This window comes from Budorcas taxicolor, chromosome 6 (genome assembly GCF_023091745.1).
Source record: "Budorcas taxicolor isolate Tak-1 chromosome 6, Takin1.1, whole genome shotgun sequence".
NCBI classification, from domain to species: domain Eukaryota; kingdom Metazoa; phylum Chordata; class Mammalia; order Artiodactyla; family Bovidae; genus Budorcas; species Budorcas taxicolor.
Genome location: NC_068915.1, coordinates 114,057,569 through 114,071,495, shown reverse-complemented (window position 1 = coordinate 114,071,495; position 13,927 = coordinate 114,057,569). Strand labels below are relative to the sequence as shown.

The following is a 13,927-nucleotide window of genomic DNA, read 5'->3' as shown; positions in this document are numbered from 1 at the left end:
CGCCAGCCCCCCAGGCCCCTCAAGGGGAGGTGTGGCAGCCAGCTTTGCTCTGTCAGGGACCACCCCCACCCCTGCACGACCTCCGCTGGGATCCACACCCTGAAGACCCCGGGAGCGAGTGCACCTGTCCCCACCCCAGGGGGTGAGTCGTGTGTGACCCACAGAACTCCTGGCCTCGTTCCAGCAACCCCTGGTCTCCCACGCCCGCCCCCATGCAGGGCGCCCAGGCCTCGCCAAGACTTTGAAAGTCGCCAAACAGGCTACGGATGAGCCACTGGGCAGATGGGCCCTTGAAGACCCTGGTGACTCAAATGCCCCATAGCAGGGGCGGTTCTGCATCCGGACTTGGAAACGAGAGCTGGGGGACTGCAGGGTGGCCAACGTGCCTGCGGGAAATCAATCGGGGTGTGCAGAGTCACTGCAAGAGCTGGGACCCAGGCCTCTGGGACTCAAGGCCGTGGGATGCCCTGGATTCCTTTTGGGGGGAGCGCAGGGCTTGCTTTGCTAGTGGCAGCTCCAGGTCCGGAGGTCAAGCTGAATGGCGGCGGGGGGGAGGGGGGCGGCGAGGGGAGGGGCAGTCCCTGGGTGGGGGTGGGGAGAGTCTGAGTGGAGCGGAGGCGGGAGAGTCTGAGTGGAGCGGAGGCTGGAGAGTGAGGCAGGGCCCCAGGACGAGCGTGGGAGGCAGACTGCTCTAGGGGGGGGTGATCTCAGTGCCCCCCCGAGGGTCTCCGGCACCTGCGTGCATCAGAAGGAGACCACTGCCCCGAGGAACTCGGGCCCGGAACGATAGGCGCAGAGCTCTGCTGTTGGGGGCACTCTGCTGTTTGCTGGGGATGCTGGCTCTGCTCATTGAGTCCTTTAGTGACACTTCCACTGTGGGAGTGAGGGGGTCCAGGGATGCCTCAGCCGTGGGGAGTGGGTGGGGCCCGAGCGGAAACCGTCCCCTGACCCAGCAGAGGCGGTGGTGCTCAGGGCTGGGAATTTGCGGCGTAGGGGCTGGTTCGGAGATCCACCCTCATGAATGTTGTCCTAGGAGACAGGATGGGTCTCCGGCTGGTGGAGGGGCCCCTCCTCCTTGTGTGGGCCCCTCAGGGAGGGTGGGACCCAGCAGTTCAACAGACGCTCGCCAAGCCCGTTCTGAAAGAAGTCAGCAGAGGGAAAGACTCCCTTTTCCTCTAGCAGTTGATCTCAGTGGGTCTGGAAGCCTCTGCTTTCCATGGCTCCACCCCTTCATGAGTCTCATTCAGCACACCTTCAGCGAGGGTCTGGCTGGGCCAAGCCTGGTTCTCAGTCTGGGGCGCCAAGGTGACTGTCCCAAGTCCTGGCCCACAGCTGCTGCTGCTCGGAGGAGCAGGGGACTTACCTGCAGGTCCCGTCTGAGGGCCATGGGGACCATCCCACTATACCCGGCGTGGCATGAGGGCCTGGGGAAGGTGGCCTTGGGCCAGGGCGGGAGGGCTCCATGGAGGAGGACAAAGTGCCCAGGGTCCTCCATGCCCTGCGCCTCCTCTAACCAGGTCAGGGGGACCAGCGCCAACCCTGGATGCTGGACCCACTGTTGAGCTGGCCTCAGGGCCTGCAGGGAACCCAGCGGGCCTGGAGGTGGCAGGCGTGTCTGCTCTCAGCCTGGAGCCCCCACCCTGGATGACCGTGGGCCACTGGCCCAGCCGGAAGGAGGCCCTCTGGGTGCTGGAGGCTAGCAGATCAGGGCAGAAAGAAGAACCATTGTCTCGGGGGCCGGTCATGGCCGCAGAGTTGGCTTCCGGAGCTCGTCTCCACAGATGCTTCAGGAACATTGAGGGCAGAGGTCGGCAGCCTGGGGACAGCTGTCCCTCATATCCAGTGACAGGATCCAGGCCCTGGTCATGCCCTGCGTGTCCCTTGATTCACCCTCCCCACCCCTGCCCCTCAGAGCCTCTTCCGTCTCGCCTGAGAAATGAGACTAAATGCTGGGCAGGCCAGGCAACAAGTGGACAGGGCAGTGGGTGGATGGGGCAGTCGGTGCACGGGGCAGTCGGTGGGCAGAGCAGCGGGTGGACAGGGAGGGCATAGATGACTTTCCCGGTCACTCGGGCTCGTGGAGACAGCTTTCCCAGCCAGCTGACCGCCCCTGGCCTGCGCGGCAGGAGAGAGCCGTGTTTTTCTGTAGGGTGTGTTGAGTGGGAGCCAGCTAAGGAGCATGAACCTGCCGGACCTGGTCAGCCCTGAGTCAGCCTGGCGGGGTCGGCTCGGCGGCCGTCAGCCCGGGCAATACTGCAGAGGTGGCATCACTCTCTGAGTCCAGCCTCTGGGCAGAGGTGGCTCTGCTGTAACCTGGCAACCGAGATGAGAGCTAAGTTGCCCATCTGGAGGGGTGCTCAGCAGTCAGCTAACTAGGCATGCCAGGCCCAGTGGGTTCCAGGACTGCCGTCCAGCCCCCGAGGCCAGCTCCGGGGTCCCTGCGAGCGAGCCAGGAGAGGGAGAGCAGCCCTTCCTCACTCCTGGAAGATCCCTGACTGTGTGCCCCCCCCGGGGGGAGGGCTGCCCCTCAGGACAAGGACGCGCGTCTGCCGAGGGTGCCTGGGGGGGTCCCGTGGAAGGCTGTGGTCCTAACAGCCCATCCCTGGTGCCTCGTTGGGCGTCGGATCGTACCGTCGTTCAACACATGGTCCCCGAGCACCTGCTGTGCGTTCCAGGCTGGGCGCCAGGAACACAGAGGTAAATGAGGGTCCCTGCCCTACAGCGTCTGGCCAGGGAGAGACGCATGGGCCAGCGCCAGGGTGCAGGACGCTTGCCTGCCAGGCAGGGAGGGACAGGGCTGGCTGGATGGGCCTGGCCGGCGGGGTTGGGGGAGAGCCTGGCTTCCTGGAGCCAGGGCTTGGCAGGTGTGCGGAAGGGTGGGTCACAGGGGCCAGCCCTGCTCTGGGTGTGGGGTCCGAGTCTGAGGAACTGTGAACAGGCAGGGATCGAAGGAGGTTTCAGAGCCGTGGGAAAGGGCGGCCCTGTGTCTGCTGAGTAGCTGGAGAGGCCTTGGTGCATGGAGAAGGTGGTCGGGACTGGGCCAGCCTGGCGGCTCCTGCTCCGGTGGGACCAGAGGGAGCCTGGATGGGAGGGCTGGTCTCCCCCAGGCTGCGGCTGTCTGTGGGCACGCCTACCCTGGGGGCACACGGAGGTCCTGGCTGCTTACTGCGGGGCTGGGGGGGCACCCAGAGGAGGAAGCCAGAGCCCCTGCACTGACTGTGGGGCCGCTGAACAGAGAGAAGCCAGGCTTGATGAAGCTGCCCCGGGGGCCCGAACACAAGGATGGAGAGACTGACCCCGAGCGAGGCTGTTCTAGCGGCATTCGCAGCGGCCGCCGGGGTGGGAGAGCCAGACCCGCTGTTGGAGCCTCTGTGGCCTTGGGCCAACCACCAGCCCGCTCGGAGCCTCAGCCCCTCGGCTTTAACGTGGAGACGAGCGGGCACTGACCTCCCTCTGTGTGTCCAAGTAGCTTGTGTCTGACCTTAATGAGAGCCAGGCACCCCTTGACCCTGTTGTGAGACGGCGCTTCCTGGGGCTGGGCTGGGTGGACAGGGCTGGACGACTGCCTGGCCTTGGGCGGGTGTGAACAGCACCCCGGAGAACGCAGCTGGGTGCTGGGTTTGATTGTGAGGCTCCTTTGGGCTAGTTGGAGGCAGGGTAGAGAGAAGGTGAGAGATGGCCCAGGTCTCCTGATTCTGGGGGAACCGCCTGGACTCAGCCCCATTCCATCTGGGCTCCCTGACCCGGAGGACATTGCGGGGGTGGGGGCGCTGCTCCTCTCCCCGCCCTCGCTTTTCCTGGGCCAGGAACCGGGGTACAGAGACGGGGGTCACCGTGTAGCTGCTCAGCTGCCTGCTTGGGACCCTGAAACGTGCAGGAGAAAGCCGGACCCTCTTGCTGCCGTGCAAACAGCCCAAGCCCCCTTCCACTGGGGTCGTGGTGGCAGTAACCGCGGTGCTGCCCTGACAATGCCAGGGAGCGCCCCTCGAGGCCCTCTGCTGTCGCTCTCAGCTCGGCACTGTCTTCTGAAACACCCAGTGTTGGTCGGCTTTGTGAAGAAGGAACTTCCTGTCATGAGCTGGAATCAACTGAACTGAGATAAAAGCAAGGGTGACTCACCAGAGCCAAGTCCTTAGCAGGCTGCGCGTCTGAGTCCTCAGCAACGGAAAGAGCCTTCCAGGCAGGCTTTTCCACTTCACAGAGAAGGAAGCTGAGCATCAAAGGTTTTTCTCAGATGTGCCAAACTCACAGGCACAGCATTTTTGCCTAGCAAAACGGGCCACCTGGCCACCGGGACAGCAGTAAAACACAGACCCTGTGTTTCCCGCCTCGCACGGCGTGTCTCCCTTGAAACTGCAGCACGTAATGTGTGTCTTCCTGGGGGTGGCCGAGCCTCAGGGGTCGGGCTGAGCTTCTCGAGGGACCCCAGCCTCTTGCCGACCTTTGCGAGCCCATGGTCCGAGGGGACAGGCAGATTCCTGAGTTGATGCCCCATCCCATGTGTGCAGCCGGGCCGTGGGGCCTCACAGAGGATGCCAGGGTGATGCCTGGGGTAAGGAGGCGGCTGGACCGGCTGGCGAGTGACCGAGCGTGGCGATTCTGCGGAGCTTCACGCCCTGCCCTTCTCTTTCCTTTCCAGATGCAGACCCAGGTTTCCCACCAGGCTTTTCCGGGCGCCACCCCCTACGCCTGTCAGGTTTGCCCCTGTCGCCGCCTATCGGGCTCTCGTCTGGTCCTGGTGTCGTCCCGTCCCCGCTGGTATTGCGCTGAGTGTAGGAGGCGCTGGGGGTCATCTCCCCGGAGGGGAGGAGGGCGCGCTCCATGGCAGGCATCTTTGTTCAGTCGTGTCCGACTCTTTTCAACCCCGTGGACTGCCGCACGCCAGGCTTCCCTGTCTTTCCCTAGTGCCCAGAGCTTGCTCAAACTCACGTCCATCGAGTCGCTGATGCCATCCAACCATCTCATCCTCTGTTGTCCCCTTCTCCTCCTGTCCTCAATCTTTCCCAGCATCAGGGTCTTTTCCAATGAGTTGGCTCTTCACATCAGGTGGCCAAAGTATTGGAGTTTCAGCTTCAGCATCAGTCCTTCCAATGAATATTCAGGACTGATTTCCTTTAGGATGGACTGGTTGGATGTCATTGCAGTCCAAGGGACTCTCTAGAGTCTTCTCCAGGTGTTAGCCACACCAGATGAGCTTAAACAGCGAACGGAACTGTCCTCTCTCAGCTCTGGAGGCTGCAGCTCCAGGGCCCGCCGGCCTCGCCTCCGGGCGTGTGGACGGCCTCGCCTCCGGGCGTGTGGGCAGCCTCGCCTCCCTGTGTCTCACCCGTCACCTGTCTGTGCCCTAGCCTCCTCTTCTCATGAGGAAGACAGTCAGATCCAGGCCTGTCCTGAAGACTCCATTTAAACCTAATTACGTCTCCAAACACAGTCATGTTCTGGGGTCCTGGGGTGTGGGCTTCAACCCATGAGCTTTGGAGGGGAGTGGTTCAGTTCACGATACGGCCCCTCCCAGGCTCCCGGTGGGAGGTGTGGACCACTGTGAGGGGCTGGACAGGACTCCAGGGGTGAGGGGGGGCCTGCTTAGAAAACGAGAGAGGAGTTGGACCTCCCTGGCCTTCTGTGGTTAGGACTCCACACTTCCACTGCAGGAGGCACGCAAACCCTGTGGCCTGGCCAAATAAAAAAGCAGAACACGGGAGGAGCCGTGAGTGGGGGGCGGGAAGCAGGAGCCCGTTCGTGGAGACGGGTTTCATTCGGATGAGGCGAGTAGGGGGGCTGGAAAGCTAGGAGGCTGGGTGGTCCCGGTCAGCCAGAGGGCTAGACCAGGAGAGAGTCCAGGAGCTGCCAGGTCATGCCCGGCAGGCGGGGATGGACTTGGGTGCAGAGAGGGGGGCTGGAGCTGGAGGAACACAGGGTCGTCATGGTGGTGGAGGGCCTGACCCAGCAGAGCAGAGGAGACGGATGGTTGTGGGGTCTGTCACCTCCGGGGTGCGGACGTCATGGTCAGAGATGAGCGAGGAGGGCTGGGGGATGGTCCCCAGCCGCATGCGAGGAGCAGGTCCCAGACGGGACGGCCAGACGGCGGCCAGCAGAGGCGGGGCTGGAGGTGCTGCAGCGCGCCCCCCAGAATCGACGCAGAGAATCCGCTCCCGGAGCGCCTCGATCCTGCTTTTGCCGGCGGGGCGTGCAGAATCCCTGAAAACGCATCATCGCTTGCTCTCACCCTCCAAATAGAAAGATCATTTCAGCGACGGGAAAGCTTCGTGGTCGCGGAGCGAGTCCATCCTGCCCTGGGAGCACACGGCCCCTTTGCTGGCGGCCAGGGTCACCCGCTGTGTCTCCCGGTTACAGCTTCCTTGTCGTTCATCCAAGCCTGCGTGTTTATTTTTCCACCTGCCCATAGAAAGGGTCTCGTGAGCTCCAGCGTTTCTGCTGGCGCTCGGCTTGCTATAGTTGCCTCCGGAAGGTTCTCTGCGTCGACAGAGCCTGCTTCAGCTTCTCCCTGTCTCCTCGTCTCCTAGGAAACCAGGACTTCCTCAGAGAGCATCATTTCTGTACCTGCTTCCAGCACCTCAGGGTCTCCGAGCCGCGTGATTTATGTAAGTCGGATTCTCTGTGGAGGGGGGAGGAGACCAGGGGCCCGGGGTCCTTGCTGAGTGTGTCCTTGGGGGGCACGGGGCATGGGGCCGTGGGAGAGATTGGCACAGGCTCTGAGGCTGACTCGGGGCCTCCTGCGTGGATGTGTTGTGTGACCGCGGCTGCCCCGGAATGTGGCGTCCGGCGTGCAGAGAGGTGTGCTCACGGCCGTGATTTACAGCGGTGCCGGTGAGGACACCTGCCTGCACCCCGCAGCCAGGACTCGCCTGGACACACAGCGCTCGCCAGCCACGGTGCAGACCCGTGCCTGTGGGTGTGGAAAGTTCCTGATGTGTCTCTCGAAGGAGCATGTGAAGGATGACGTGCGTTCCGTGATCCCATTCTCATTTATGTGTGTGTGTATTCGTGTGCATGTAGGTGTGCGTATGTGTATTGTGTGTATGTAGTGTGTATTGTGTGTGTGTATGTAGGCATGTGTGTGCGCACATGTATGGATGGATATGTGTGTGAGTGTGTCTACATCTGTGCGTGTGTGTGTCCATGTGTGTACGGGTATGGATATTGCGTGTGTGGGTGTGTGTGTCTGAGTGTCTGTGCACATACAAGTCTAAATACAATTGAGAACATTTTAACTAATTATTGACAGCAATTACCTCTGGGTGGTGGCTTTAGAAACGGAAGGTGACTGTTATAATTACTTGCTGGTTTGCTAGTCTAAAGAGCCTGTGCTGCGGGGAGGGAACGGGAAAGCGGGGTGAGCCCTGGACTGCAGGCTGGTCGGCCCAGCTTCACCCCTGCAGGCTGGTCGGCCCGGCTTCACCCCTGCAGGCTGGTCGGCCCGGCTTCACCCCTGCAGGCTGGTCGGCCGGGACGAGTCTCCTCTCCCATTCCCCCCACTCACGGCCAGAGCCTGGTCTTTCTCTAACACGATGGAGATCGGATTCCCTCCTCTCGACACTTCTTTTTAGCCCCCGGAACTCTCACTCTGGTTGGACACAGGGCCGTTCCTGCCCTAATGATAAGAGCCCAGGTTGTAGTCTGTAGAGTGAGTGGCCGGATGACCCTGGGAAGCTGCAGACTCAGAGGTTCAGAAAGACAACCTGACCTCACCAGGCCAGCTGTGTGCCCTCGGGCAAGGCGTTAGCCTCTCTGAGCCTCTGGGAGCTCACCCATACCTGGGGGCCCACAGCACCTGCTGCCCAGGGCCACGGAGGGCCTGAGTGGGAGGCCCTGGGCACAGCCCTGAGCCCAGAGCGGGGCCCCAGGAAGCGCTCACTGGAGTTACTGTTGTGACATCGGTGCTTGTCTGTGGGGCTGCCGTACCGAGTGCCAAAACCAGGGGGGCTCAACCACAGAGACGTACCTTCTCACCGTCCGGCAGCCTGGGAGTCCGAGTCACAGCGTCAGGAGGGTCGGTTCCCTGCAAGGCCCGTCTCCTGGGTGTGTGGACGGCCATCTTCTCTGCATGTCCTCACGTGGTCGTCCCTCTGTGCACGTCTGTCCTGACCTCCTCATCGCAGGAGGACCCCCAGGGTGCTGGCTCAGGGGCCTCCACCCTGCTGACCTTGGTTTACCTTAACCACCTCTTTAAAGGTCACTATCACCAAATACATATTCTTTAGTGCTGGGGGTTAGCGATTCCATGAAAAAAGGAGGAGGACACGATCCACCCCAAATGCCGTCATCATCAGGACCAGTGGTAGCGACTGTTACCATTTGAACGAGATCGTGTTCGTGGCACACTGAGTGTGGCCCTGTCCACAGATGGCAGCTGCTGTTAGTGACTGCTCGTTGCTGTCGTTCAGTCTGATTCTTTGTGACCTCGTGGACTGTAGCCCACCAGGCTTCCCTCTCCCTCACCATCTCCCGGGATTTGCTCAAACTCACGTCATCGAGTTGGTGATGCCATCCAACCAGCTCATCCTGTCATCCCCTCCTCCCCCTGCCTTCAATCTTTCCCAGCATCAGGGTCTTTTCCAATGAGTCAGCTCTTTGCATGAGGTGGCCAAAGTATTGGAGCTTCAGCATCAGTCTTTCTAATGAATATTCATTAGCATGAATATTTTAGGATGGACTGGTTAACCATGATTATGTTTTGAACAAGTTGCTGTTTGTAAGAGGCTTTCCAACCAGTCCATTCTAAAGGAGATCAGTCCTGGGTGTTCACTGGAAGGACTGACGTTGAAGCTGAAACTCCAGTACTTTGGCCACTTCATGCAAAGAGTTGACTTGTTGGAAAAGACCCTCATGCTGGGAGGGATTGGGGGCAGGAGGAGAAGGGGACGACAGAGGATAGAATGGCTGGATGGCATCACCGACTTGACGGACATGAGTCTGAGTGAACTCCGGGAGTTGGTGATGGACAGGGAGGCCTGGCGTGCTGCGATTCACGGGGTCGCAGAGTTGGACATGACTGAGCGACTGAACTGAACTGAAGGGACTTGAGTACAGTGCTGACGTAAAACAGTGGCGTCAGCAAGGACATTGGTCTCTGCAGTCCCTGTTACTTTAAAGATCTCACAGTGGTAAGCAGTAGAGCTAGCTTTGAGACTAGGTCTTCTCACCCCAAAGCTTGGGTTCTGCTCAGGGAAGCCCGTTGCTCAGGGCTGAAAGCCTTCTTCACCAGGCTGTTTTCAGCACAGCCACGGCCATGCCCCCTAGGCCAGGTCCCCTGACGTCCCTACCCTTGGGCAACAGGAGTTTGCCGAGGGTGATGGTGGGCCGAGAAGGTCCCCACCATCTGGGCGTGCCTTCAGCTGAAGTGGATTCTACCTGGTCACACCATCCCAGCTGAGACAGGCTTCTTGCTTGGCTAATACCCATGCACCAGGGTTTAAAACAGAAGGCCTCAAGAGGGCTCATTGAACCCAGACTCCTGAGTCTGAAACACCTGCTCTCAGCTGACACAGCTGAGGTGCCTTGAGTACCAGGTAACAAGGCCCACGCCTGCTGCCGCCTCCAGCTCTCAGCATCCCACTTTTCAGATGCAGCTCAGAGAGGGGCAGAAGCCAGTCTGTCCCAGCCTCTGAGTCAGGGAGCCGCCATCCAAGGACACCCGGGCATTTCCAACACGTGGACTCCCAGCACCGTGGCCGGCGCCCGGCCTGGATCCCCGCCCCCCGCCCTGCTGCCGTCCCTCCCAGGTCAGGGCTGGTGTCGGCTCCGGTCAGCGGTGCGCCCCTGCAGTTCCTTCACCAAGGAGACGGGAGTCCGGTCCAGCACGCCTCCTCGGGCTCGCTCCTGCTCGTCTTCCCGCTCCCGCTGGTGTCTGCTCCCACCCTCCTGTGATCCTGACTCTGCTCGGTGCTGGGCACACTCAGGACCTCAGGGCAGGGGCCTCGATCCACGCCCAAGCCCAGTGAGCTTTAAAGGGCGCCGGCCACCCCCTCCCGCAGCCCCTGCTGTCTTTAAATGCAGCCTCCCCGCCCTCCTCCTTCCCCCATTCAGGAAGAGATCGCTTCCCCCTTGAGGTCCGCGTGTGCAGGAATGGGGCGGAATTCATCGTGCGCTGTGGCTAGCCTCTTCCCCATGGGCTGTGAGTGCCTGGCAGGCAGAGGTCATGCCTCATTCATGCTAGTATGTTTACAGGATAAAACATGGGCACAGTGTGTGTGTGTGATTCAGTCGTGTCCGACTCTTTGCGACCCCATGGACTGTAGCCCGCCAGGCTCCTTTGTCCACGGGATTCTCCAGGCAAGAATACTGGAGTGGGTTGCCATTTCCTCCTCCAGGGGATCTTCCCGACGCAGGGATTGAACCCGAGTCACCTGCATTGCAGGCAGATTCTTTACCATCTGAGCCACCAGGGAAGCTCAATAAATGGTGGGTTTTTTAAAAAGTAATCTTTTCGCTGCTTTTTTCTTTATTACAAAGGTAACCCACATTTATTAGGGAAGAACAGTGATTGGTATAGAGACAAACATGAGTACCATTTATAGCCCTCCCAGCCAGAGTAGCCCATGTTTATATGTTGAAGTACACGCTTTTGGTCTCTTTCTCTCCGTGTGCGTGTATTTTCTTTCTTTCTTTTTTACAAAACGAAGTCACAGGGGCTATATTGTTTTGCACCCTTTTTTCCCCAGCCAGTAAAGTAGTGAGTGGCGTAGTGTACAAGTGCATCTCAGACTATATTATCAGCAGGATTATATTACAGCTGTAACGTCGTATATGGCCACATCCTAGGGGCTTCCCAGGTGGCGTCAGTGGTAAAGAATCCATCTGCCAGTTCGGGAGACATAAGAGATGTGGGTTCGATCCCTGGATCAGGAAGATCCCCTGGAGGAGGGCGTGACCACCCACTCCAGCATTCTTGCCCAGAGAATCCCATGGACAGAGGAGCCTGGTGGGCTACAGTCCACAGGGTCGCAGAGAGCTGGACACGGCTGAGTGACTAAGCACACACGCGTGCTGGATACAGTGTAGGGAGGAGAAAGCAGGGGGAAAACACTCGCAGACGCACACAGCCCAGTGGCCTTCCGCCAATGGGAGGGCATAGCCCGTTGTCACGGCAACCACCCCAGGACCTGGATGCTTGGAAATGGATGTGTGAGCCCCGCTGGCTGGTGTGGCTGTGAGGAGCCGGGAGCACTTAGCCACCTGGCTGGGGGTTGAGGGTTGGGGGCCTCTTTTTGAGCCTGGCTCATGTTGATGGCATTGTCAAGCGCTCTCTCTGATTCCTGCAGTCAGGGGCTGACCCAGGGCCAGGTGGGCCTCACTGACCATGCGTTTGGGGCTGAACAACCCAGCGGGCAGCTGAGCACTGTGATCACAGCAGGGCAGAGGGGGCAGAGTGGGTGGGCACAGCCTCCCCCAGCCCCATGGCAACGTTGCCCTTTAGGTCAAGCCGTGTGGATGTTCAGAAATCCCGCAGATGGCGAGGCCCAGGTGGCATTCCCATTTTCAGGGAGAGACAAAGGCCCAGAGAGTCCACCTGGCTTTGGCGAGTGCGCGATTGATTTTAGTTCAGTGCGGCATGCTTGCCCTGACCGCCGTGTCGTGTCAATCATGGAATTAGGGGGAGGGGCCCCATGGTGAAGCAGAGTCCTGGGTCCACAAGCCGCTAGCCTTGCGGGGAGGGGACACTGATGCACCAGCAAAGATCAGCACCTTTACTCAAAAGAGGAAAACATCCAACCCAGACGGGAGAGAGAGAGAGGAAAGGCTTCCTGGAGGAGAGGCCTCTGCTGACTCTGGAAGGACCAGACCATGAGCCGGGCAAAGCGGTCTGGGGAGGGTGTGTTGGAGGGAGGGATCTACGTGGTGGAGCCCTCAGGCTCTGGATGTGAGGAAGCAGTAAGGAGCTGGATGTGGCTGGTTTCCTGGGCCAGGAAGTGAGGGGCTCCGATGAGCGGATACACAAGGCTGGACCTGCAGGGGCCTCAGTTCCAATTTCCCCAGTACAGAGAGGAGCAGCTCAGAAACGCTGATCAGGGGTCATCGTCATGACAAATGGCACACTCAGGGTTTGAACTCAGGTCTTCCGAGCGCTGCCCAGGGTTCCGAAGGGAATCACCAGAGTCTGAGACATCGGGTGTTCACTCTCTCAACCTATGTCACAAACGGCATGCGGTACCCAATGCCTCCCGGGAGCCTAGGAGTTGGGTGGTCAGGGAAGGCTTCCTGGAGGAGGTGGGCTAGAGCTGCCAGACCTGGGAGGAAGTGGGAAAGCTGGGGCGGCGGGGCTGAGCCCGGCTCACGAGGGCACGAAGGGGAGAGATCGTACAGCAGACAGACTGGGGACATCTGCCTCCAGACATCGGAGACGGCAGTGAGGGCCGTGTCACCTGTCCCGGGAGGGCTGCCGGAGGATGTGAGCTGGAGGGCGAAGGGGGCCCTGGAGCTCGAGGGACGTGGCCCGGGCAGAGAGGAGAGCTGCCGTGCGAGCACACCGCCTGCTGCGCTCCCTGGCTGTGGGACTACGCATGTCACCTGACCTCTCTGGGCTCCGCTTCTTCCCCTGTGGAGTGGAGGTCCTGTGCGTGCCCCCCTTCGTGGGCTTGGCCCACTGCTGTCTGGGGTGGAGCACAGAGCTCATGCTGCTGCTGGGGTTTGTTGGAAGAATTGCTGGCAGGACGCCTCTCCCTGCGGCCACCCCCACACCCAGAGGCAGAGGTTAGATCTGGACTCGGGCCGTGAGGACCTTGACCAAAGCTGCCTGGGGCTGGGAGGGGGGCAGAGAGGCGGGCAGGGGCTGCGTTGACTGGACCGGGGATCCCTGAGGGAGGCTGAGGTCGAGATGAGGGTTCTCAAGAGGTTTGTGGGGTCAAGCTGAGCTAATGGGGGCAGCCCGACTGGCCAGCTCTGCCCATGACTGGCAAGGCCAGGCTGAGATTAACCCTCAGAGGGGACATGGGGGAAAGGAGGTGACTGGCGTGTCTGCTCCAGGAGGGATAGGAGACTGGGTGTCCACTCCACCAGGGACTGGGCGGTGCTGGGAGCGCGCTGGGGCCGCACGTCCCTTCTTCTGTGCGGATCGCAAGCTGTAAACGTTCCATGCGCACTTGCCGGGGGGGTGTGCCACGGGAACACCAGGGCTGAGTCTGGTGTTTGGGTGTGAACCTCAGCCCTTGTGAGAGCCAAGTCTCGTGGAGTTCAGCTCCCAGGCCTGTCTGGTCGCACGCCCCCAGGCAGCCCCCAGAGCCAGGAGGAGGGGCTGGTGGGCAGTGGGGCAGACCGAGCCCAGTCATGACAGTGAGCCTGCCTGTGGACCTCAGCCGAGCAGATGCGACGGTTCCAGGTGCGTCGCCACGAGTGAGAACCTCTGTGGTGACCTCTGTGGTGACCTCCGTGAGGTCACACGCCCTCGGGCTGTCACCTGTCACATGTCAGGCCGTTGGCTGTGTGTAGGGAGTGCTCCAAAGCCCTGAGCGTGTGTACGAGTGGCTGGGTATGCAGGTGTGTTCATGAGTACTGGTTTGGGTGTGTGCGGTTAGTGTGTGCGAGTGTGTGGGTGCCTGCAGGTTGTGCTGGTGAGTGTGAGTGGGTGGAGTTGTGGGTGTGTCAGCGTCCCCCTCCATAGCTGTGGGCGGGCACATTCTCTGTGTGCACACGTGTATTACATGTGCAGGCCTGCATGTGTGAGCTGGGCGTTTGCATCTGTGCATACATCGAGCAGGCATTTAAATGCACGTGTGTGTGTCCTTTATGTACGTGTGTGTTTTATGTGAGCCCATATGTATCTGTGTTCGCATGCATGCAGGTCTATTATGGGCAAGCGTTTGTGAGTATGCGTCCATGTGTGCGTTCGTACACATGTGTGCACGTTCCCTGGTGGCTCAGCTGGTAGAGTCCTCCTGCAATGCGGGAGACCCTGGTTCAATCCCTGGGC

At 60.5% G+C, this 13,927-nt stretch overlaps 1 protein-coding gene across 15 annotated transcripts in view; it reads left to right on the top strand.

Annotated features, from left to right (window-relative positions):
* The window catches only part of ABLIM2 (actin binding LIM protein family member 2), a 171,397-nt gene that overhangs the window by 93,586 nt on the left and 63,884 nt on the right, over positions 1-13,927 (top strand). For 14 of the 15 annotated variants that reach the window (XR_008199584.1, XR_008199585.1, XM_052641650.1 and 11 more), the window contains exons 9-10: positions 4,640-4,696; positions 6,525-6,602. Coding sequence is in view for 13 of the 15 variants with exons in the window: in XM_052641650.1 (XP_052497610.1) it covers positions 4,640-4,696; positions 6,525-6,602 (135 nt within the window). In the remaining 2 variants the exon portion in view is untranslated. The remainder of the gene's footprint in view (positions 1-4,639; positions 4,697-6,524; positions 6,603-13,927) is intronic. The other variant, XM_052641651.1, reaches the window with a different exon arrangement.